The 27,705-nt window shown below is 34.5% G+C and overlaps 1 protein-coding gene across 1 annotated transcript; it reads right to left on the bottom strand.

The window, feature by feature from the left end:
• Window positions 1–978: 978 nt before the first annotated feature.
• On the bottom strand, window positions 979–27,169 carry LOC134541700 (small integral membrane protein 14). The gene is made up of 5 exons (XM_063385341.1): window positions 26,934–27,169; window positions 26,711–26,822; window positions 16,175–16,223; window positions 12,302–12,459; window positions 979–5,037 (listed from the first exon to the last, which is right to left on the bottom strand). Exons 2-5 carry the CDS (start codon window positions 26,786–26,788, stop codon window positions 5,005–5,007), a joined length of 318 nt encoding a protein of 105 aa, XP_063241411.1. The 5' UTR covers window positions 26,789–26,822; window positions 26,934–27,169; the 3' UTR covers window positions 979–5,004.
• Window positions 27,170–27,705: the final 536 nt, after the last annotated feature.

Genomic DNA, 27,705 nt, shown 5'->3' with positions numbered 1-27,705 from the left:
TTGGAGGGGAAATGTTAAGGGGAGCCAATTTACTTACATTTATGAGTTGGGAAGAGGGACAAACTATCAACCCAGCAGGAGATAATAAAAAAACAAAAATAAAAAATAATAATAAAAAAAACGGCACAGTTGTCCTGATTGAAACTACTGTCAACTTCCCATTACACAACATATTCATGTTAAAAATTTGTGGCTGTGTCCTGACACGGTCTGTCTATCCTATATAAGGCTGCAAAAAATTTTTGGTTATGATACTCATACTGTCATACATAACTTAAGATAGCTTACAAATGCCAAATTTCATTTTCATGCTTTGCTTTAAAGACATTCTTACATATGCAAAATTTACCTTTTTTTTAAAAAAAAATGGTAAATATGAATACAAATAATTTTGTATGGTCAAGTTATATGTTAGTGAAAACATCTGTGATTCTGCTTGTCATAATTTATTACTATAACATCAGTTTATCTTTTGACCAAAAAATGTTATTTCTTATATTCTATCATTTTGAAGTCAAGTGATTGTGCCAGCAGAAACAAATATATAACTGAACTTTCACAGCTAAAGTACAGTTATCAGACACAGTAATTTTTATTATAAACAAAACTAGCTAATCACTTTTTAACATTTAGGGAAATTTATGACAATTACCACTTGTGTGCTGTATTGCATGAGGCATTTATTGTGCTTTGCCATCATGTCACAAAGTTAATACTTTTTGGTAACAAGTATATTTTAATTAAAAAGACGTCTATTAAAATCATTTAATTCAAACCTTGTTATTCTTGCACAAAAGAAAAAAAAAACATTTTTGTTTCTTTTTAAAGTTGAAGTTTGAAAAAAATGTATGTATGTATGTAAATAAATTTTGTAGGCCCATCAAATTAGTGTGTTGCTGGAAACCTGAAAGTCTATGAGTGAGCTTTGATACACCATACCTTTAACAGCAGAAGTATTAACACTCAAGTAAACAAATATTCAGCTCAATTATCACACCTTTATTCTTACAACATATACAAATCTTTTTATAATAGTAACTTTTTAAGGTGTCAATGGTAAAACCTACTTCATTTCACAAATAATTACTAATGTACTGTACTTCATTTCATAATTACTTAATTACATATGTACTGGTTCACAGTCCATAACAGAAAGTTTTGGTTATAAATTCAAATAAAAAGCATGACATTACTAACTACATAAAAATTCAGTGAGGAAATAAAAGTATGTATGTATACTATATCCGATTTATAAATATGTAGCTTATTACACACCATTTGCAACAAATAGCCTTTGAATATCTATTCAAACATTTTTGAGGTAACCGGTCACTAGAGCGCATTCTGTCGTACACAGCACAATTGATATTTGCTGCATTTAATTTTTAAAAATTTTGTATTTCCTTCAGAGTTAAATTCATCATTTGCCACTAGTTCCAACATGGGTTAGGTTTATGGAGCTGTATTACTCTCTTCCTTCTCTTTCACTTCTATTTTGTTCTTTCAACCTTTAGGTTACAGTTTTATAGTATTACAATGGAGATATAACTTTCAAACATTCACAAACTCAACATCCCAACACATTAGAACAGTTTATTGTATCTGTTTGTTAACAGTAAAACCCTGTTATAATGTATTTCAAAGGGATATAAGGAAAAAAAAATGTTATAAGCAGGAAATATCAATTTAGTACTTATTGCTGTTAACTTTTTACCAATGGACTATGTAAACAAATTTAATATTAAAACCATTGATGGCTCTAACTTGATGCTTGATTTTGAATTTTCTTAACCAAGCCAACAATTTTTCAATTTTGTTGTGCTTCCAGCTTCTATTTTATTTGTATTCAAAGACACACTGCCACAAAACTGTCTCGCGATTCATGACGACGATGCTTAGAGGGACTGCCTATATACAATTCCTTTGCCACTTGAAAACATACCATTTTGGGATTCCTACTTACAAATGAAATAAATTAAACTTTTTGTTTTGCCATCCTGGAGTAGTTGGCAACTAAAATACTGCAGGACTATACATCTGAAACAACACTAAAATGGCAAGGAATAGAAGGATTTATCTTTAACTTTATCCTTTACTTATCGAACCAGAGGCAAAACGTGATCTGCTGTCAGAGATTTACTCCCCTTAAGTTAATTGACAAAAAAGTTTTAAGTCCTAAGACCAGACTGTAAAATAATAGCAGCTTATATTATATGATCACAAAAATACATAAATGTGAGAAAAGCTGAATATTAGCTGGCTGTCACTGCTTAAGGATGGGTGGGCATCCAGTTGGTTGCTATATATATTCTACCAGTAAAACATCAGGGTGTGTCAAAACATTTGAGGCTGAATGTTTTTCCAACATCTACGTATCAAAGTTTCCCTCTCTTCACTATGTTTAGACATAAACTTATGGTAGGGCAGTCACTGCTTAAGACAAGTTTGAATTCAATTGTTGAATAAAAATATAAGACTCTTTACTTAATTTAGTTTAGACATTAAGGTAATAATAAAAATAACTCTCATAACATAATTTATTATCCAACAATCTGGATTATGACATGTCAGGCCGTTAGTTTATAATGTGGGTGTTAGTTATGACCCTGAAAAACTTTGTTAAATCAAACTTTTACTGTACTCTCACAAATTTACGAGACAAAAATTAATCCCAAGATGAGATCGAGAATTTTTTTTTGAGATGAACAGAACTGCTTTTTAGGTACTGTGATTGAAATATCACAACCTACAAATTGTCAGTCCTTGCATGATTATACTTAAATGTAAAGGAGTATTCATAAAAAAATCATTTAAGTATATGATATAACATACTTCTAATATGTTGTTTGAATATAAAAATAATACTTTTTGTTCTGACATTGCTCTACTGTAACTTCGAAGGCTAAAATAAAATTTATCCCAATTCCAAAAAACAATTAACCACTGTCTTGCTGGGTGCTGCTTATTGAACAATATTCCTGCACAGCTTTTAGCTCATTTCTACTAGCTCAGAGGCTACAGAAGCAGTGATGATTTCACTCATAAAATGCTAACAAAATAAAACTATATATTTCACTTCAATAAAGTATTTTTTTGCACTGAAGGGGAGACTCGTAGTTGTATCTTTCATGCGACCTAGTACACAAGCCAAGTAATCCTACTCAAATTTAACGTTTAAGGGTCCAAATGATTTAAAAATTGGTTGTGAATTCACTTACAAAATATTTTTTTTTTTTTTCATGTTTCATGAAAATATTTCTTAAGTAACGCTCTTAATATACTTAATCATGATTAAAATTTCAGTAATGTTATTTCAATATTATGCTAATTTATTGCAATTATGAGAAACATCAGGAGAGTCAACATCAACAAATTTTCCTTTACTGTTTTTCTTCCAGTCTCCATATAATTATGATCATTCTTTGCAATGTATTTACTGTAAACACTAGTATAATGTTGCGTATTAGACTTATGTATTCACTACTCCCATCTATCATGAAGGCATGTGGCTGCAGCATTGAGGAGACCTTGTATGAAGGTTTCCAGGGTAAACTGTTCAGCCCATGCCTGGCTGGGTGCCCAAGTTATCAATGCATGATGGTGCTAAGGGTGAGAATGACTCATGCTTCACATGATTCATAGCCTCTACGGGTCTTAACCATATGATGTAATATTTAAGATATGTGTGTACCTATCCTACTAACTTACAATAAGGTGTACAAAATTTTTCAAAATTAAAACTCAAAAGAAAACTTACTTTTAGAAATTTTCACCTTAAAACAAGTTTTAAAAAGCTGTGAAAACTATTTGGCATCTCAACCAAGTGGCCACATTAATACCTATTTAGTAATTAAATGTGATATTTGTTTTTAAAAAAAACTGACATTTAACAGTTTTTAAAAAAAATTAAATGCAACAGATTAATTTTTGAAAAATTAACAAAATTTAAAGTTAAATTATTTTATATAATATATACACACATACATATATACACACCAACAGTACACACTTACAATGATATATATATATACTATATATAAAGCCCAAAAAGTTTTCACTGCATTTCACAGGAAATAAATGGATGGTGGTAATATTTTGACGGTAAAGTAAAATGTGAAGGATCTCGGATGTTGGGTTACTGCAAAATGTTACAACAGCCCAGTATCAAGATTACGAATGTTTCTCCCACATGTTTACTTCCTATGCAAGGCAGTGTATCATTTAACCGGTTACATATTACTTCAACTACATATTTTCAAAGCAAGTTTTTATGATATAAACAACTCTCAACTAACAGTGTATGAAATAAAATAAAAGTAACAATAAACACTAAATGTTACACTAATAAAAATCTCACGCACACTTCATGTCGTCTTAAATGCTTACAGCCTGTTCAACTTTATTGTTGTCAAATACATCTCTTAAAATTACTGCACGGTGGAAATAACATGCACTTAAGAAACCAACAAAACCTGTGAAAAGTTATAAGCACCATTTATTGCACTCAGTCCAAATATTCAGGAATGTGATGTGTTTAATAACAATAATTTAAACATACGTGTGATTAAAAAATGAGATAATATTAAAAAAAAATCATTTCCAACATGCAAAGCTTCATTAAATTAAAATAAGTAGTAACAATACAGCAATAAAAAGAATGGCTGATAACACAAAACCATATTATTCCCATTAAAATGACAATCAACATTAAATATTTCTTATGTGTTGTAAAAAGCCAAGGCAGAAAATGTTGCTACTTGTTTGCTATACCTATAAAATATAGGTATAGCATATATCTGTAGCCCTAACATTTAATATAACTATGATTGGTGCATACAAAACAATCAAAAAATGTGATCAAGGAAGACAAAGAATTTCCAAGTGAATAAATCATTTGAGAGACGGGCCGAGGGATGTCAGCGCCAGCGCTGAGGTTAGCAGCCCTGCATCTGGCCGACGTCAGGTCTCGCGGCCTGGTGGATGAGACGTCGGCCGGCCGGGCTCTCAGTTGATGGCTGGCGGCGACCCCTGTGGGCCCTGGGGCGGGCAACACACATCAACCGAGCCAGTCATGCTATTAAATTTTACTTATATTTAACACATCAAGTGTTTCACTTTATTTATTTAAAAAAAAAATTAAATAGGCATATTGTTACAACTTGTAAATATTAGAAAAAGAATTTTCATTAATTACTAGCTAAAGTACCTGGCGTTGCCTGAGATAAACACATCATAATTTAAGGAACATCACTACCGAGCTTCAAGTCTGTAGAACATAGACGTGAAATAAAGTCCCATTGATTGCACAATCTCGGCGCATCATCAAAACCGCGAGGCCAATCTTCAGCTTCATTTTGTGTGAAGGCAGGTAACCCTTTAGGCAAGACGTGACGGACCCACCAAATTCAAGGCAACACAGTCTATTTAAGTTATTAAATGAACTGTTATAAGCGCCTTTAGTTCGCTAGCGGCTGTGAACTTCACTATGCTGATGGGTTTCGCCACGGAGAAGAATAGAAACTTGCCAAACCTTACTAAATGACTGTGGCAGACATGTAAGAATGACACAAACTCATTGTTTGTATGACCTACCTCCTATGATTTTCTATTATAAAACTAAATTTACCCCCTTTTAACTCCCTTAGAGATGGAATTGCATAATTATATATTATACGTAGTCTATGTCATGCTTCAGCCCATAAACTATCCATTGCTCCATTGATGCTACAAAAGACAGAAACACACTTTTGCATTTATAATATTAGTAGAGATTATCACATGTTATATCTTGACAAAATGTAGACAACATGGTGTAGTGAAATGATCAGCATGCTAGCTGAGAGGAATCTCATTCAATGATCAGGATTTTTGTGAAATATGCCTGAATTTGGTATGTACTCTGCATGTTTTACCAAAAGAACAGAAGACTAAACAACATTGATATTATTTTATTCACTATCCCATCATTTTATCAGCTACATAAAATGTTACAAAGCCCTAGAAAAAAAATTGCAGGGCTGCTATTTCACATGCCCATCCCTAGTTTTCCTCATACAGATTTTATACATATTTTGACTTTATTGTACACCTACATAGAAGGATATCATTTAGAAATTTAAAGAGACACAGTTTATGAATAACGCTTGTAACCCATTTCTTGTAAATTAAAAGCGTGACGAACCACATTTATGTTGGTCAAGTCTACAAACCACATTTATGTTGGTCAAGTCTACAATCTTGTAGCACAATTATGAAGAAAACCAAGGATTCAATAGCATCACGTGTCCACTCTGTACGGGTACTTTATTTACTCTGTGCTGTGTTTTTGCAGAGATGTGAGCCGGTAGATCACAATACTGCAGCTCCCAGCATTTCAGGCCAAGTCAGCTTTCCAGTAACGATGGTTGGAAAATAAATTTGAACCTTCCATGGTTGGTACCCTCTTGTGCAGTCAAAAATTAAAGAGTTTTCGTAGACCTATTTACTTCATTACCTTCACCACTATCAAGATGTAGAACATTGTTTGTAATATTGCGAAATCCCTCAAGAAAATAATGTTGAACACAGTTAATACACAAAAATAATAATTTTGTTGGTTCATTTAATTCTTACAGATACACTGCTATTGTCCAGAATATATCTAAAACACTTATCTAACCCAAGCATAGTGTTCATCTGAACTCTGTAGTCCTAACATTTACTTTTATCAATAAATACAAGATACAACTTTTTGGTTTAAAGGTGAAATACAAAATAAGCCAAACCCATTCAACATGGTTTTTACGAATTAAAATCCTGAAATTCGTCAATCGTATTGCACATGCTCAACACGTTGTTTGCTGAAAAGTTGGAACACAAAATAACTTTGAAATACACCAAATTTATCCATGACTTGCTTGCTACAAGTATTTTTTTTAAGTGTAGGAGTCTTGGTGAAATTTAAGGATTTTTTTAGGATCCTTATTCAATTAAAGATAAATTGGGGACTTTTTAAGGATATTGTTTGACATGTGAAAAACAATGTAGGATAATAAAGGACAATAAAGGATAGCCCAAATAATTAATTGCAGCTTTATTTACTACCTAATATTTACACTATTAATTAAAATCACAATACTTCGAATGCCTGTCCACAACTTGCTCTCCCCACCGGAGCTTGTCTTCGACAGTGGCTCTCTGCTGCTCATCTCGTACCGTGTACTCATTTGTCGCACACACGTGATGCTCGGTGTTTTCGCAAACAAGGCCTGTCGCTTGCTGTCCACTTATGTTCACCACGGAATCACTCACCCACTTCACTTCACTGCCTTCGCAGGTCAACCTCGTCGTTCATATTCCCCTCAGCTCTTTTCTGGAGTGTCGCGTCATCAGGGTCGACCTGACCCCCAAACTCAGAACAATGGCATCCTTTTAACGCCACTTCACGTAGACAGGGCTTTGAGGGGGACAACATTTTCATTCTATGAAATTGAGGTGATCGGAAACCAGTATCACCTATCAAGGAGATTGTTAAGTTTTCTACATTCAACAAGAGACACTACACATTTGAGTTTGGAAAATTTTTTAGATCAATAATTTTAAATAATTTTTTTTTGAATGTTTTATAGTTTGTCACTACATGTTTCATTGAGGTTTTTTTTTTGCAGAGAACGGAACCATTTTCCAATTTAGACCTTACTAAGGCTAAATATACAGAAAGAATTGATCCAATGTTTGATGTATGGTAAGTAATTTATTTAATTAAAGCTAATATTATATGCGAGCAGGAAGTCAAGTGATCAATGTGATAGTGGAAGTATAGTTTAATGTCAAGTTTGAGACCTAGATCTTTAATGAAGGGAGTGACAGAAAATGGAGAATTGTTTTTATTTATAGTCATATCTGATAGTGTGATAGGGTGAAATTTCCTAGCGGACATGATATTGTTTTTTTTAATTTTTTTTATTGAAAGCAACAAGATTAGAGGTACATATACCAATTAGCAATTTCAGCAATGTCAGACTGGAGTAGTTAGCAGATTTTTTAATCATAGGCAACTTTAAAAACCGTATTTATAACCTTAGTGATATCATGATTAAAAATGATGAATAACAAGGGCGATAGATCACCTCCTGGCAGGACTCCAGAACTAGCACAATAATTAAAGAATTATAATTTAAAAATTGAAACAAAAACATTAATTTTTAAGAAACTACAAAACCAACTGGATAGTGGTCAGTAAAATAATGTAAAGTAATTCTAGAATGATTAAACCATGTTTCTGTGTGACAAATTGTGTTGTAAATGAGCTAAATTAAAAAAAAAAGTAGATTTAGTTCTCAAACCTCTAACATTTTGGTAAACTATGATGAGGTACCCATTAGGCCAGAAAACAGAATTGCTGATTCTGTACAAATCTTCTTCCAATACTGATATGTGAAAAGAGGCATAGGTATTAAATCTCATAAGGAGTTTAGCTACTTTCAATTGTGATTCGATTCAATTCAATATCAATGTAGTCAACAATGTCAATGGTTCGAAACAGGTAACAAATAGTGCTTTTGTTTTTCTAAATTTGGTTTTACTACTGTTTTTAAATAAGATTTATTCCTAATGCCCATTTGCATAGGAATTTTGTTCTGTTCTTTAGGGATTTATTTGGTTTCTTCATTGATGTTAGTTTTCAATTTGGGCTTGCTTTGAACCACGGTAAAACCTTGTTCGTTGACATTGTTTATTTGGATTGTTGCTGTTGACTCGGGATACTCACTGCAGCGTACCGTAAGTGGATCACCAGATGTTGCTGCACGTTCAAAACTATATTACTAGCAGTTTCCTTAGTTTTTTGACTGTAAGTTTTCTTATCATTGTTTTTCAAACTTAATTCTTGTTGGAGCAGATTTAGTTAATACTAAATACCAGATGTTTCTGTCCTAGAATCAAGTAGTCTTCAGAACTTTATTTGCATTTTTCAAGTCATCAATTTTCAAGCATAGTGATTTCACAAGATTTATAAGATTTTCCAATTTACTTATTCCATTACTGATATTGTTGCTCCAACAGAGCCATCAGGTTCCTTAGCTACCATTTTTTTTGGCGATTTTCTTAACATGATTACTGAACCAACCGGAACTAAATTGATTGTGAAATCATCATCACTGGGCACACGAAACCCTAAGAACTCACATTGATCAGCTAATGATGAATAAATGTTGACAGATGTTCACTAATGACAGATAATACCACCAAAAAATCATTAGTTACTTCGATACCATAAGTTAATGATGGAGCGCTCATAAATACATCTGTTGGTAGTGAGTGCATGACCACAACTAATAATTAAATACCTCAATTAAATGAAGGGGAAAAAATACAATATTTCATACAGGCAACTAAAATAACTTAATAAAACTCTGTGCAAAATTTTATCAACATGTGCTAAGAATTTTTTTTATAAACTAGTGCTCAGTTTTAATGACCCATGTTGGTTCAAGATGGTAATATTGTCAACAAAGTAATTTTGGTGCACTTTTGCTAAGTGTTTATTTTGATGCATAAAATATGGTATAAAAAATATGACTATTAGAGAACAATGCATAAAGTTTCAAAAAATGAAAAGAAAAAAAAAATCAAATATAATAATGTTATTTAAAATCATTACATTTTACTAGCATTGCAATCATATTAATGTTGGTTTGATAATGTTTATCCAAAGAATTAGGATAAAATACAGGATCTGCAATTACAATAGGTTATATTTAATTAACTAAGAAAATAAAATAATTTTAAGTGCGGGTGATGGCTGGGGAGTCTTGCATCACATTTAGACTGTATTTTATAGTTTATATTTATTACAGAAAAGTAAATTTAAAGGGTAGCAATGTTTCAATTATACTAATTAGTATTTACTGTGGTATTTTCGGCTTGTTTAATGTCTTACAAATTTACAAGACTTAGTTTGGTTATTAAAAAAGTTACATCACTGATGACCATTTAAACACATTGCAATGCTAGAGGAAATGTCTAATCACTGACTGGCCATGGAGGTGTGGAGTAGGAAATGTGCGCCACACGCAGCACTGCTAGTCATATTGGCTTCAAATACAATACCTGTCCTAAACTATCCTTAACTTCATTGTATGTAACTTCTAACTTGTATGTTGGCCAATGTCCAAGAACAAGTTGGAACTTAACTCTTTTTGTACTTCGCTACCTAAAGATTTAGTATTATAATGATGTCATAACATACATAAGCTCAAAACAAATAAAAGAAACAAAATAAAAAAAAAATGTCTGCATTCTGAGCTGTTCGGAAGTAACATGAATCCACACAAAAGAGAAACATACAAAAAATAGCTGCGAAAGGCTGGTCATTAGCAGTACATAGTGCATGTCAAGTGAGACAGGTTGGGGGGAGGACGGGTCAATAGGTATGTCAGCTCGTCATTCCTTTGTGTCAGCAGTGCTTCCTGTTCATACTGCTGAAGTTATGTAAGGCCACTCCTGCTTTTTTTTGGCAAATGGAATAGTTTTCAAAAGCGAAGAGCAACTCGCTCAACGTACGAAATTGTCATCTGCTTCATCTCATACTGACACACAATGTCTGCCTTTTTAAGTCATCTCTAAAGACAAGATTTTCTGGCAGATTTCATTTTCAAAACAGGAGATTTTGGTGTTATTGGTTTTATTTTTTATGAAATCGGTTTATTAAACAAGATGGCGTATTCCTGAACAAATATGATACTTAAATCTTCCATGACACTAATTTCTCCAAAAGTGTCATTTTGACTGACATATGAGGCACTTTTACAATATAATGATTTGTAATAAGCTATTCAGAACAAATAAAATAAATGTTTTTTTTTTTTTTCCCTTTGTTTGAAAAATGCACTAAAGTCGTAATGTAAAAATGAGTAAATAATATGAGTTGCACAATTAAAAAGTAAACTTTTTCCAATTTTTTGCGCATAAAATCTGGTACAAACTTCATGTTAAATAAATTACCCTCAGTGAATTTAATAATTAAAAGATTACATATCTGTCATTACAGTTAAGTTTAGATTCAAAATGCAGATTAGTTTCATGATGTTAATCACATTTCAATGCTTTGTGGTGTCTTAACTTGCATTTCGGTGTATTGTGGTGTATCGTGTATTGACATCCTTTCCAGTGTTATTTTGGTTTTATCGCAATTCACCAAATTATCTTGTCCCTGGTCACCTGAGCAGCTATCATTATGGCCATTTCAAACCGGCAGAAGTATTTAAAGGTTGGTACCTGTAGAAACACACATCTGTGCAGTTTCGCGATTGCAACATTTCACCATTCAACCAGCTCCCTCTGGTGGAAACCTCTTTTTTTTGTTTCAAAACTTCTCCACTTGCAGTGAAATTAATTTCTACACTTAAATATTGTGCTTTAATATCTCATTATATCAAGACGTTGTGTTTAACACCTTAAATAATTATGATCTGTGTTTGAACATCACATATTATAAGGTATTATCTTTTTTTCATCTTCATTCATCTGTAGAACTGTGAATTTCCCAGCTGGTATATTATACTTGAGGAAAACATATTCTCCAAGCATTTTGACATAAATAGTAAAAAATGAAATTGTTATTCAAGATGTGCAAATTTTTTTAAAGAATTTGACAGCTTGCATCAATGGAATGATTAAATCAATTTCTGTTCAGCAAATTTCGTTCTGTACCTAGGTTTTTACATTCATATTGAAATATGTAACTTTAAACAGCATGATCACACAAAGTTCACGTGGTGAAAAAATGATATGTTACACATTAACTGGACCTTATATTTTTGTATTATTATGTTTTTGCAATGATTTGAATATATTAAAGATGGTTTCTGTGATATGAAATGTTTCAGAACGTAGTTCTGTTCAATAAATACTGTCGCACAGCTGGCATCTTATTACAAATACATAGGGGCAGGCATTTTTCGCGAAAAGACCTGAACGCCTATTAGACTGCAACAAAGGTATACCCATACCTGTGATTTCTTCCTTGTGATTGGCGGCCGTCTGCGAGAGAAGTCGTTGCCTTATTTGACCGAGCCACTCAGGACGAGTTTACTTCCGCACTGAATCATTGTGATTGGTGTTGTTACAATCAATATGTACCTGGGAGAAACTCACCCAATCATGAAACACAGACGATGCTACAGTGTTTTAACTTACAGCGAGTTTCGAAATCTTTTCGCAAAATCTGCATGCCCCTACAAATACATTGGATAGTTGGAAACATGGCCCCACGTGTTTCCAGCCACACGAAGGGAAGGGCAGTCGCCGGGCGAAGGTGTACCTGTCCGTTGTCGCGCGGCTTGTCGTCTGTCCCAGTAGCGCGGAGGGACCTGGGCCGGGCGAAGAAGAGGAAGAGGGCGAGGGCGAACCAGCACATTGCGAGCATCACGAAGCCGCTGGGAGAGTCCCCTTCGGCACTCGGCAACTCTCCTGGACGCACTGCAGGAACACACACCCCACGCTCACCTGCCTGCCACTCAACCAGTCCCACACGCCATGTCCGTCATTTCTATCATTCCTGTAGAGTTATCATGATGGTAGTTTATGTCTGTAGCAAATTTTGTCACCAGATACTCACTAAGTGTAATCTAACAGTATATAGTATAATTACTATCACTGGCATTTCATAGCACGCAGATAGCATTCACTACATATCTGACAAATTTTGTGACCAAACAACAAATGTAGTAGACCTATCGTGATGGAATTGACAACAATCTTAAATAACATGGAATATGAGACAGAGCCTTAATGTTAATACCCAAAGAATACATTAATAACAAGTATAAGCTAATGTAACATGCTACATAGCTGCAAAACATACCACATGCAATTTAAAATACAAATACCGCATGTGATCCTGAAGAAAAAGTGTGAATTTGAAATAAAACTTTCAAGACATACTGAAAATAGTAAATACAGGAGCACACTTGGGCTCACTCCACCGTAGTCAAACATTACTTTCACAGATCATAGTACTAGATCTTGTTGCACTCAAATTTTACATTTAAGTTATTCACTGCTGCATGTCAGTTCACTAAATTACTGTACTTATGTAAAGTATCTAAAATATGTCACTGATTATTGCTAAACATATTTTATTAATCCTCTCTGCTACAATATTAACTTTTTATAGTGTGTGGAGTACAATGATAATTTTAGGAGGACTGCAAATCACAAACTGATATGATCATTTTAAATATTAAATAAGGCAAAGTCATCCTTGAATTAATTGTTACAATACCAATCCATTAATATTGTTCCAGTTTAAGAAGGGTTAGGTTATTCTTATGTACACCACTATAGCTAGCAAATGACATGACAATGCAGGGACTAAGAGAAACAATCTACTTGCTATGCACACGCACTGTTCAGAACTTAAGATTCAACATACACCATGTAATAATACATTATACAAAATCACTACTATGATAGGTTAAGTATAGTGTTTCCTTCTGGGAGTATTATTCAAAAATGAACAAGGGGAGGGTCTGAGTCGGGTCTCACCGATTTGGCTTCAAATGTGTGAGTAGAAGCTGGTATGTGCCCTTTTTAACATCCTGAAATATCTTGCCTGAGTGGGCCCCAGGAAGAAAGAAAAATCTCTTTAAAGATTTTTAAGTAGAGTTTAGGGAATATTGTTAGTGAATTTTCAAGTCAGCTGAGTGGCACAGTGGCTAAGCACATTGTCTGGCAATCCGCCGGCTTTGGTTCAATACCCACTGCTACTTTTATTTAAATTTTTTTTATTTCATGCACTATTAAATTATTTATTACAGAATTTAAATATATTTAGAAAAAATAAATTACAACATAATTGGGTGAGGTTTCGAATAAAATCAACATTTACGAAAATTCTAGCAACTAATTATACACGCTGCTTTTTAATGATTATCAGAAAAACATTTAAAACATAAATATTGTTCACACAATGCACATTTTATAAAAGAATTTTATAAAAATTTTTTTTCCAAAATATAATTCAATGGACAGCATACTTCGTCAAGTTTTTAATGAAGAACTTTCCTCTGACAATGTTGATGCGAACCAAACATACTGAATCACCGAGGAGAAAATAGGAGCACTGATGATGCCCGATAGAATGACTTTAATTGCATCTTCTCTTGACAATAATTCTAGCTGTTGTAGCAATTCAGGGGAACTTTGTAGTCTTTTTTATAAAATTTTTGACCTGGCGATTGACGGGGTTTATATTTGGGTGGAATCACCAATAGAAGGAATTTATCGTGGACAACATATGGCTTTAATGTTGTTTCCAATCATTTTGGATAAAGTTCTTTTTTTTTAATTTTTCTGACTTGGAGCAAGTAACCACACTTTTTTTACTCTCCTTCTAATTTCTTGACATTACCAGAAACTCAAGGACAAAAATTTATTGGCAGGCACTTAATCCAAGGGGTAACAGTTTTCCTGAAACAGTTAAACTGTACTGCGCTGTGTAAGAGTGGGTGTCAAGGGTCAAACGAGGTCAAGGGTCACGTACTGAACCAGAGACTAAGCTGGAGGGTGGAGGCTAACGAGACATGTCCGCTGGTGTGGTGATTGGACTAGGGATAGTACAAGTAGCCAATGGGTGAGCCCAACTCCAACCAGATTAAACCAACTGCTCCTAGATACAATATTTCAGAGATGCCAGAAGAGGATGTGTATGCACCATGTACTATAAGTACTCTCAATGAATTAGTTCCTCAACAAGGTAAGAGCATTCATCTGCTCCATGAAGCTACTAGAAGATCGAATATATCTGGTGGTCTTACTAGTAGGGTTTGGAAAATTAGTTTCAGGATGTTTTTAAATTTAATTTAATCCGCATTGAGAATCTATATCTATCATAGACCACGTAACAAGCAGACATTAGTAGGCTAATGATGTGAAATTCCAGAAACCCTGCACTCACAAATTTTTCAATGTAAAATTAAAAATAATATTTTTCAGTAATGTAGTACATAGTCATGTTTTATATTGGTTTTAAGGATATTTGAGTACTTTTTATTTCATTAGCACTATATGTACTTTTTAACAGGCTTTGAATATAGTGACTAATTTCTAGTGTGCACAAAAGTGATTTTCCTTTGAATATTGTGTTAATACAGTGATTATTACATTTAGTATTATGTAGTTGGTTATGTTTCTAGAAAATTGGACAGTTTTTTCAGTTAAGAAGGAAAAAAAGAAAGGCAGGTTCATGATGCAGTGGCACTGAAATAATACATGCTATTATAGCATCCTGTTGTAATTCGAGGTCGCGCTGGTTGGTGGCTCACAAATTTAACAATTTGATGTGAGAGACGAATTTAACTGCGGTGGTTCAGGCAGCTCTGATAAAGAACTCGTTTTGGACAATTATTTTGAATATTCGTTGACCACAGTCATTGGAATAAGCCAATGACAGGGCACTAGTAAACATTTGCACTGTCCTAAGGACAGTGTTTCTTTAGTAGTACTGTACGATCAGAAGTAACTGCGGGACATTTTCTTCGACAAAGAAATAGTACTTTGAATAATTATTCCATTTTATTGACATGCAATAAATTTATTCTGTGCAGAGCAATGAGTCATCAGGAACTGTGTCAATTCTATGTAATTATGGATGATGTGACAATTACCAGTCAAGTGTAATAAATCTGAAAAATTTCACTAAAAACACTTTTATTTAAACAAAAAGTAATCCAAAATAAAAACATTAATAGTTTTAATCTTTTGTACTGTAAAATTTTCTACCAGCAGGACACCATAATTTTGCAAGTGCTTCCCATATGTGCGATTCAGACCATAGCTAGCTGGGGAAGTCTGGACAGTCACAAAGTCTCAAGCCTTTTAACTTGTCTTCTGTAATAGCCCATTAAAAATAAGCTCCAGTTAAATTCATGTCACACATATGCATATAAATAACTTTCATTTACCAACTAGATAGTTAATTTTGCTTCTGAAAACTTTGATTAGAGGAAGACAAAATATGGTAGTATGTTGACACTGGTACCGTTGCCTTATCTTCCCCTGATCAGACATTAGGTATTATATACAACTAGTATATTAGTGTTGATTTGGAAATGCCGTTTTAATTGCCTGGTTGCAACATCAGTATTGCCAGCTGTTCAATTAACTTAAAACAAATCTGCAGTAGGATACTTACCAAGATCAACACATTCCGTGTCCGTGCAATAACCTTGGGACTGCCGAAGCTGCAACAATAAAAATTATACTTAAAAACCTGCTGAATCTGTCAGGACTGTTCACACACTGAATTTTGTTTATTTTATAACAAGCAAACAGTGTGATCTTAAAAATGTAAAAATAAAAATACTCAGTTGTATGCTATGGTGCTCTTCCACAAAAAAAAAAAAAATCACAACAGAAAATTACATGCAAAACAAAAAAATTGTGTTTGGCACTGTAATTCCAACCTGTGAAATGTAGTCATGAAGATATTACTCCAATATTAATGTTCACCCAAAAGGACTTAGAAATTTGTAATTTTAAAAACTGATACTCAATTCATATATCAATATATAATTAATCAGCTAAACAAAAAATTTTTTTTAAATTTAAGCTATAAATGTTGTAAAGGCAAGTTAAAGCTTACATCTTTCAGCCTACAACAATCACAACCTAACATTATATCAATAATCACTACATAGCATTAAACAAAGTCACTTCCCGCTGTCTGTCTGTCCCTATGTATGCTTAGATATTTAAAACTACGCAATGGATTTTGATGTATAGATATTTTAATAGATAGAGTGATTCAAGAGGAAGATTTATATGTATAATACATGCATAATATAGTAGAGAAACACTGATAATTTTTGAGGTTTCTAATGTGATGTAAATAAACATTTTTTTTTTTTGCGATTAAATTGCAAACGCTGGTTGAACCCTACCAGATAGATCAAGTTGTTGATAATTGTTGATTATCTTCTGTTTTTAGTCAAACAAATAGTAAGTAAAATATTTTTTACTTAATTAACGAAAATCGTAGTTTAAGGTAAGGTATTTAAGTTCAAAAAAGAACAGAAGAATAGGTATCTTTTGTTGTTGATATTTGTTGATTATCTTTTGTTTTTAGTCGAACGAATAGTAAGTAAAATATTTTTTACTGCAGCACATACTAATTATATGGCAATTTGTTCATAATCATACGTATAGTTTTACAGTGTGAGTTCAAACAAGAACTGAGTAAATTTTGTACAGAAATTATAAAGTCATGTCTCGAAGAAGTCATCGTTCGAACACAGGTTGTACTGTAAATGCCAGAAGAGCACGTTCAGCAAGAGATGAAGAATCGTCAACGGAACGTGAGGCTCGCCTCAGCCAGCTTCAGGATAGATATAGAGCTGAGAGAGAGAGAGAATCCTCAGTAGAGCGTGAGGCTCGCCTCAGCCAGGATCGGGATAGATATAGAGCTGAGAGAGAAAGAGAATCCTCAGTAGAGCGTGAGGCTCGCCTCAGCCAGCTTCAGGATAGATATAGAGCTGAGAGAGAGAGAGAATCCTCAGTAGAGCGTGAGGCTCGCCTCAGCCAGCTTCAGGATAGATATAGAGCTGAGAGAGAAAGAGAATCCTCAGTAGAGCGTGAGGCTCGCCTCAGCCAGGATCGGGATAGATATAGAGCTGAGAGAGAGAGAGAATCCTCAGTAGAGCGTGAGGCTCGCCTCAGCCAGGATCGGGATAGATATAGAGCTGAGAGAGAAAGAGAATCCTCAGTAGAGCGTGAGGCTCGCCTCAGCCAGCTTCAGGATAGATATAGAGCTGAGAGAGAGAGAGAATCCTCAGTAGAGCGTGAGGCTCGCCTCAGCCAGGATCGGGATAGATATAGAGCTGAGAGAGAGAGAGAATCCTCAGTAGAGCGTGAGGCTCGCCTCAGCCAGGATCGGGATAGATATAGAGCTGAGAGAGAGAGAATCCTCAGTAGAGCGTGAGGCTCGCCTCAGCCAGCTTCAGGATAGATATAGAGCTGAGAGAGAAAGAGAATCCTCAGTAGAGCGTGAGGCTCGCCTCAGCCAGGATCGGGATAGATATAGAGCTGAGAGAGAAAGAGAATCCTCAGTAGAGCGTGAGGCTCGCCTCAGCCAGGATCGGGATAGATATAGAGCTGAGAGAGAGAGAGAATCCTCAGTAGAGCGTGAGGCTCGCCTCAGCCAGGATCGGGATAGATATAGAGCTGAGAGAGAAAGAGAATCCTCAGTAGAGCGTGAGGCTCGCCTCAGCCAGGATCGGGATAGATATAGAGCTGAGAGAGAGAGAGAATCCTCAGTAGAGCGTGAGGCTCGCCTCAGCCAGCTTCAGGATAGATATAGAGCTGAGAGAGAAAGAGAATCCTCAGTAGAGCGTGAGGCTCGCCTCAGCCAGGATCGGGATAGATATAGAGCTGAGAGAGAGAGAGAATCCTCAGTAGAGCGTGAGGCTCGCCTCAGCCAGGATCGGGATAGATATAGAGCTGAGAGAGAGAGAGAATCCTCAGTAGAGCGTGAGGCTCGCCTCAGCCAGCTTCAGGATAGATATAGAGCTGAGAGAGAGAATCCTCAGTAGAGCGTGAGGCTCGCCTCAGCCAGGATCGGGATAGATATAGAGCTGAGAGAGAGAGAATCCTCAGTAGAGCGTGAGGCTCGCCTCAGCCAGCTTCGGGATAGATATAGAGCTGAGAGAGAAAGAGAATCCTCAGTAGAGCGTGAGGCTCGCCTCAGCCAGGATCGGGATAGATATAGAGCTGAGAGAGAGAGAGAGAATCCTCAGTAGAGCGTTAGGCTCGCCGCAGTTAGGATTGGGATAGATATAGAGCTGAGAGAAAGAGAGAGAATCCTCAGTAGAGCGTGAGGCTCGCCTCAGCCAGCTTCGGGATAGATATAGAGCTTAGAGAGAGAAAGAGAATCCTCAGTAGAGCGTGAGGCTCGCCGCAGCCAGGATCGGGATAGATATAGTGCTGAGAGAGAAAGAGAATCCTCAGTAGAGCGTGAGGCTCGCCTCAGCCAACTTCGGGATAGACATAGAGCTGAGAGAGAAAGAGAATCCTCAGTAGAGCGTGAGGCTCGCCTCAGCCAGCTTCGGGATGGATATAGAGCTGAGAGAGAGAGAGAGAATCCTCAGTAGAGCGTGAGGCTCGCCTCAGCCAACTTCGGGATAGACATAGAGCTGAGAGAGAAAGAGAATCCTCAGTAGAGCGTGAGGCTCGCCTCAGCCAACTTCGTGATAGACATAGAGCTGAGAGAGAAAGAGAATCCTCAGTGGAGCGTGAAGCTCGCCTCAGCCAACTTCGGGATAGACATAGAGCTGAGAGAGAAAGAGAATCCTCAGTAGAGCGTGAGGCTCGCCTCAGCCAAGATCGGGATAGACAGAGTCCAGAGAGCTGTGAACGTTGTATATAAAGACATTCTGTAGTATATTTAGTATCAGCATTGCACCCGTGCGAAGCCGGGGCGGGTCGTTAGTCATTTAAATAAAATGGAAGAACTAAACCACTAGTACAACGCAACAATTGAATGGTTTTGGAAAAAAAAGCCATAGTCCAAAATGTAACAAATATAAATATTTTATCCAGTAGAGACATCTGATAGCTATACACTGAAATATTCTTCAACATTCAAAATAACCATAGTCCAATGCTATGGAATTTCACAAGATTGCAGATTTTGATACACATTGATTATCTGTAAAGAACCTATGTCCTGGACGACAGTTTTATCAATGAAAAGAAAATCATCCACCATTACAGACAATATTAGGTCATACTCTTCATTGTTATGAACACTATATTATAAAAATGGGAAGTTTAAAAATGAAATAGGAAATATTGGCCAACCTAACAGGAAATAGCCTATCTGTGTTCTGGCAACACCACATTGTTTTGGTGTGTAACATACACTGACTTCAGCTGCAAAAATGGCACCATGGAATAGATGCAAGGAGAAAAAGTGGGGTAAAAAAGAAAGCATAAAAGAAATAGTCAACAGAAAAGAGATAAAAGGATATGCACACGTGAACAGTGAAATTCAGTGCTGCATTTAGCATGTTACCAATCACCATCTCCGGCTAGCTCAAAATTAGGTAATGAGTGTACATACAGGTTGGTAGCAGGTCACGAAGTAATTCATACATAATGTTCGATGTATTACCTGCTTTTTTTTTAATTCATATAAAAATCACAATATATTCCGTACAACAGAACACAAAATAAAATTAAAAAGTACATCTAGAAAAAATAAAACATGGAGACTCATTACGAATTACATTATATTGCCCGGATAAGTTCCGGGCAGTGACGGCTGGACAAAACCCTTTGTCGCCTCGCTGTGGGCTTTGCCTACGACTACGTTCAAAAAAAATTCTAATGAATTAAAATGTCCGAAAGAAGAAAAAAAAAGGGTTATTAGGCATTGCCCGGACCGTAGCCGGAAAGTTGTACTTTAATAACAGAACAGTATTATGTTATGAGAGCCATCGCCCGGCCACGACCGCTCGGCCCGGTGCTCGAACAATGACTAAGCTTACAGCCTTCCTTCCCTTTGTGCGGGCAGTAACCTGGGCTCGCTCACTTAATTCTCAGCCAATCACGGCGCATAGCAACAGAAACTTCCACAATATGCTTAATTCTGTTCCCACGACGCTGCAATTTTCTCTCTCTCTCTCTCTCACTCCCGTGACCGTGATTCACATGCCTAGCGTGTGAAACAAAGCCTCGGTCGTGGAAAAACGAAGGATAATTATGTCAACATGCCTGCCCACACAAAGAAGACCGAAAAAAAACAAACTAGAAAAGTAAACTTATGAATAAAAAAAATAAAAATAAGCCCGGACAATAACGTTTACAATAACCTCGAAAAGGAAAAACTTTACATCTAACCTAAAATATGACAAAAAATTTATAACAATATTATCCTTACTGGATTGCATGGGGAAGGCTGTATGTAATCTGGGTTGTTACAACCGTAACTTGAATTGGTACAAATTATTCAGACAATTATGTAAAAGTACCTTAAAAACTATTCACTTTAAATTATTTAAAAAAGTTTGTAAAAGGTTTGTAGATATGATGTAATTTTGGGGAGCTTAAAAAAAATATTAAACTTTTGTTACAAGGAAAAGTCCTCTAAAAAGTTTACTCTCCCAGTTGCCATAAGATTCAAATAGTGAATAGGCTATACCATCAATGTTAACCAGACAGACACACAAGGAACTAGTGTTGCGGTAAGGTAGCGAATAAGCACTGCCTTGTTGGGAAACAACAGTAACCTAACTCGCGGGCCATTTTCCAGAACATGTCCAGATCGAATACCAATAAGTTAACAGAAAAGCAACTACTTTAATAAACAGAACCCTGCACGAGGCTGGAAACTGGCTCCAATGCAGTCTAGCGGACATTTCGCAACCATCGATACAATTATTACAGAAAAAATCCTAGAGATAGAAGTCCCCCCATCAATGTGCTTGGTACGCCCCCCCGATGTTCAAGAAAGTGACTATGCGTGTTAATGGCGCCAGATGTGGGTCAGCCATCTCGACAAAATCAATGAAAAAGTAAGATCTGTGCTTGAGCAGAATTTGGGCAACAGATTGACAATGAATACACAAAAATCTGTTCCCTACAAATAAGGGACCGGTTGTGTCCTATCACGCACTAGGAATAAGATTATGGAAAATGTTTAATGCATTTTTTTTGGACATACGCCATTGCAGTCTGTTTGTGCCTGATGATGGGAACAAATGTCAGTTCCCGAAACGTCGCAACTGTTGTCACTGGAAATCTTCTGTGTTCGTCAGTGCTGTCGTCATCGTGTTGTCCATAGTACTTGTTCATCTTCATCGTTGTGTTTGTATGTTTGCTGCGTTGTCCAGGTGTGTTGTCTGCCAGCATTTAATCTGTCTTATCATTGTTAACCCACTGTGTTTGTTTGTGTTGTTATATTATTTTTGATGACTAAGTTCCTTCAACGGAATTCTTGCCTGTCTGATATTTAGAGGTTGAACATTTTTTGTACTGCTGCCATTGTTGTGTTGTCCAATAAACTTGTTTATTTCCATCGTTGTTTTCGATTGTCTGACATCAGCTGATTCAGTCTTGTTTTCTGTGAATGTTTTTATCTTCATATTTTTTATTTTTTTTTATTTTTGAATTTTATATTTTTTATTTTTTGAATTTTTCCATGACAAACAGTGAAAAACTGCAATGGCGTATGTCCAAAAAAAAATGCATTAAATCGAAACTTCCCATTGCATTAATCATTTAAAGAATGTATGGAAAAGTTGCAGCATATTCAACACCTAAATTGGAATACTGGCCTAAATTAATTATGAACAGTGTTAGCTGTAATTTGTTAAACAGTATATTTTTATTTGAAACTAAAAATGACAATTCACAGTATCAATCATACCCATTAATCATCACACCCTTAAATTAAATAATATTTAATAATCACTTAAGGATTTTTCCCTGATAAATTAAAAATAGTTTTTGTGCCTGGATATAAAAATTATATTTAAAAAAAAAGAGGCTTCAGGCACCTTTCTTTTAAGTACCTAGTTATATATATATATTTCAATAATTCCTGTCTCTGCTACAGTTCTAGATTACATAAGTCCAAATATAATATATAATTTTAATTTAATAGTTTAAGTGATTTCTTAAATATCAGTACAGATTTAGGATGGGTAAATACCTATACAATCAATACCTTTACTCAACTCAGCTTCTGAAGCTGATTTCTTTGCAACAACCACTCTATGTGAGATAAGCAAGGCCTTTGATAATTCCCCACCTCACATTTATAATAATTAAATGAAATATTTATTGTCAGAGTGGCATAAAACTAGTTTTTTTTTTTTTTTTTAATATATAATCAAAATGTCAAAATGTAAAATAAGTTAAATGTGGTGGGGTTGGTGGTGTATCACAAGGTTTTGTAATAGTGATATGTTATTAATTAAGAATGATTTTTCTAGTACCTATGTAATGTTAATATTAATTCTATAATATATGCAGACAGTTCAATCACTAAATAAACATAGAAATTTTAAGAAACTACTAGAATTTAAAAATAAATTTTTGACTAAAGCTAAAGATTGGTATAAAGAAAAAAAAGTTTTTTATTGTGCTGAAAAAAACACTAACTACAATGTTTTTTGATTTAAACAATGTTAAGATCATAACATTAACATTTAGGTTTATTTATTTATTTATTTGTAATTGTAACATGCCAACTAACAGGATGAAGCCTTTAATGGTTGGCACACAATTAGACAAAAATACACTCACAATAATTAACATAAATGAAATGTATTAACACTTAATTATCCAAATAAAGGATATCAATGAACCAGATAGTAAAAGTTTGTTAGATTATATTATGTTGCTTTCTTTCTAAGTGTATTAAGTTAAGGATTATTATACTGGAATCACAATGCCACAACAAAATCTTGTCACTGGTGAGTTTATAATTATCGGCAGGACTGAAATGCAGTTCCATTAATTTTATTTTACTTTTAGATAATCATACAGAAGTAGCACAAAAAAGAACCTATGAAAATATACAAAAATTATCAAAATTAACTGGTATTATATTTATGATGAGCTAAGAAAAAAAGCTCCACATAAATTTGTGATACCAATTTTAAGGCAGTGGAAAAAAGTAGTGTATGAAATTTTTTATCATTGTATTAATATATAAAATATAATTACCTACCTACGTGGTTGACACCTGTATTGTGTAAGCACAGGGCACACAATATAGGTAGGTATATTTCCACATAAAATACCATTATAAAAATTAAATTCATAAAAAAATTACACACAAAACAAATGATGGAAGGAAACGATGACCTCGGAAGTTAATGTATGATTTGTCACTGCCCCACGTGATAAAATAGAATCAAAATCAATTTTCGTGAGGCTGACATCACAAAGACCTTAATAATTTTTTTGGCTTTTGTTCACTCTTTCTGAACCTTTTACTGGTTTCTTACGCTCACACCATTACATACGGAAAATTGAGCAAAATGTTTAAATCAGGTGGGCAAATGGACCAGAAAAACAGGTACTTAATCATGGCATAGGAAACCCTCATTGGATGGTAACGTATGCACAATAAATAAAAATAATGAGATAACATGAATTGTTGCAGCTACTTAGAATCAAACTCAAGTTTGGTTAATTCTCAATTACTATTTCATTAGCGGTTTCAGCGAATTGGACCATATTTGACCCCTTCTATCATTCAAATTTTCTTTGAATTGTAATACATTTTCATCTTTAATGATTTTATTTATTAGATTTAAAATAAAAATTTAAAACACACAAACACCAACTATTCCCATTATTTAACAGTTTTCATGTAGTTGTCTTAACGTATGGTAATCAACCTTTCTAATATGTACATGTAAAGTTTTTTTTAATGAAGCCAACATTACCAAACCAAGTTTTCAAAATGGTAATCTACTTAAAATATCACAGTGATGTTTAACATAATAATTGAATAATATGAGAGGAACTCAAAAATGCCAATTTCAAAATGTTAATAATTTATTTTTAAGTACTTACTCTAGAAAATGACTTATTATGAGTAGGCTTATGTGAAGATATTACTGAGAAAGACTAATATAAATAATTCCTAGCATACTAAAGCAGTGTCTTAACTGGCCAAAACAGTTCTCTCACTCTTACATTCACATCAGAACTACATCAGAGAGAGCAATTTCTCCTTGTCTAGATTTTTCTCAGAGAATGTGAAAGAGCAAAAGCAATCAAGAGCAATAAACTACATAACTTTCTCGATGTTTCTTTACAACTGCAACTTGAAGATACTACCAGCCAGGAGAGGACACTACGAATTTTAAGATGGGAGATTTTAGAAGGGGCATTGGAGGGAAAGGGGAGAGGCAAATGATCAGAGAACTTTGTGTGGTATGTATGGAATACCTACCTCCAAGTTAAATGAGAAATCAGAAATTTTGAAAAGAAATGCTTTTCTGATGTCCTGAAGAGTATTTTTTAATGTACCCTTTAACAGTTCTAGGGGTAAATGGGGGGAGCAGGAAATTGCCCCAATCACCCCTTTCATGGGACAGTCACTGCTGCCAGCTAACAAACGTGTCAATCTGTGAAATGTGGGAATGAAATATTTATTTTGGTAAATATGTAGGGTAACGGTATATGCGAAAAAAAATGCTAAAAATCCGAAAATACTTATATTCTATGCTCTTTCACTTCCACTTTTCAAATCAACCGGCGGAGATAAGAAATTCCAAATACTTTAGGATATATCGAATTTTTAAATTTTCATCACAATACCTGTGAATTCAGGCGGCCACCATTGTTTCTTGTTTACGAGACGAGTATGATTTTTTTTTTCCGCGACGTAGGTGAACGACTACATTGTTGCTTGTTTAGGAGTATCTATTAAAATCTGAAAATACTTTTATTATAGTTATGTTATGTTAGGTTAGCTACATTAAAACACTTTAAAACACTATGGACGGTTAGTTAGGTTAGTATAGCTACATTAAAATAAACAGAGAAATATAAATATAAATATAAATAAATAAACCCAAGGTTGGCCGAAGGTAAATTGTTCGGGTGTAATCGGGAATGGCAGAACTTTATGTGCATCTTTATTTACCGTTCGTGAATGCCTAATTAATTAAAATGGTCGATTAGGTCAGGTCAGTTACATTATTAATACTTTCAAACTAAGCAGACATTAAAAATAATATAAATTAATTTTAATGGTTGTTTAGTTTTAAAAAAATTTAAATTGTAGCTGACCTGACCTAACAAACCGGGACAAAGGATGAACGGTAAGAACACACGTAATTTTTTTTTTTTTTACTTATTACTTGCGCAACAAATAAAACATTAAAATTTGAAACGTTAAAAACTCACCTACGTTAGAGGCGGGTACAATTCCTTTGCCATTAGTAGAAAATGATGTAGTCGTTCTACCTACGTCGCGAAAATAAAAAAATCATAATCGTAAACAAGCAACAATGGTCATCGCCGCATGAATGCACAGGTATTGTGATGGAAAATAAAAATTTGATATCTCCTAAAGTATTTGGAATTTCTTATCTCCGCCGGGTTTATTGAAAAGAGGAAGTGAAAGAGCATAGAATAAAAGTATTTTCGGATTTTTAGGATTTTTTTTCGCATATACCACGACTCTACATATTTACCTTTATTTTAATGCAAGTGTGTATTTTATGTAAATCGTACTTAATTTTAAATTAAGATGTGTTTAATTAATTTCATACCAATATTTATCTCAGGCTTCAAGAATTCAGTGTCAAGACTTTTCCAACTACAAACGCTACACACATTGTTAATGTAGTTGTCTACATTCCTACAAGAAAGCATAATTAAAACATTTACTGAAATTTCACCTCTATTATCTTTACATGTTTCATCTGTTTACCATTGATAACTCATCGTCCCAGTTGGAAATAGCGAGATCAGAGCGCAACATATGAAATAACCCTTTCGCGAAAATGCGAAATATCACTCTCAATTAAACTGCTGTTTATATTGAGGCATGGCCTAAATAACATTAGTTTGCCTTGCATCAGATCACACTGACAATTCTAAACACTCAGCAGGATTCACTGGCATTTTTATTGGCCACTACTTATTTGGCACACTCAACGTTAAATCTGCAAGTGAGTGATATGTAAGGTTCACAAATAATTACCAGAGAAAGTAGACGTTGCATAGCCCGTAGGTGAGTAATGTGTTCGCACTGGCACAGATCGAAATCTTCGTCACTCATTGCGGAAAGATTCGAAAATAGTTGTTCGGAAAATCTGCAAAATAAAGCACAACAAAATAATAAATGTCAAAACCTAAATACTTTCCACTGTAAACAAATGAAAGCCATACAGCTGTGTGTCATTTTGACGTAGCATACAACTTACATGATCACAATATCGACTATGTCAGAGTGGCACCGTAATTTTCTTTACAAAATTTAAGAAATATGAGCACGTCTGTTACTACCGTATCATTTCTTTGGTCAAAGTAAACTAAATGCCCTTTCTATGACCAACATACTACGAGAACCAATTTTTGTTGACACCGTCATAGGTCCACAAAAAACCCCACTCACAACAATAATCTTGTTCCATTTCAATTGGTTGCATTTTAGGCCAATGGCAAAACACAACATTCGTCATAGATATTGTATTTAAAATAGTACATAGAGCAGAGAATGCAGAAGTTGAATTTAGTAAAGACACAGAAGTGATGTTAGATGCGTATGAATTATTTGCTCCAAATTGCAAATAATTTTTAGAGGCTATCATTAAACGACTTATTTGCCTATAGAACTGAAATGCCAAATCGTTTGTCATGGCATATGCAGGTGGCAAGTTGGTGAGGCTATAAAATCTCGTTAAGTTTTGTTTAGCTACTTTTTATTTATTTCATTTTATAATCAACCAACGAAACATTTAATTATGTTATGAACATTTTAATAATACATAATAAATGGAAACACAGATCTAACATATAAGGCGTACTAACTACAGAACACAACAAATCTTATTGATTTGAAACAACGACCTATCTCTAGGTCGTTGATTTGAAACATATATCAACCAGGTTTGCATAAAATTTTTAAACAAAAATACAAAACTAATTTGAACTGAAACATTGGAGATAAATATAAATTTGTAACCATAATAGCAT

Source organism: Bacillus rossius (genome assembly GCF_032445375.1).
Source record: "Bacillus rossius redtenbacheri isolate Brsri chromosome 4 unlocalized genomic scaffold, Brsri_v3 Brsri_v3_scf4_1, whole genome shotgun sequence".
Taxonomy (NCBI): domain Eukaryota; kingdom Metazoa; phylum Arthropoda; class Insecta; order Phasmatodea; family Bacillidae; genus Bacillus; species Bacillus rossius.
This window is presented reverse-complemented; position numbering and strand designations above follow the sequence as displayed.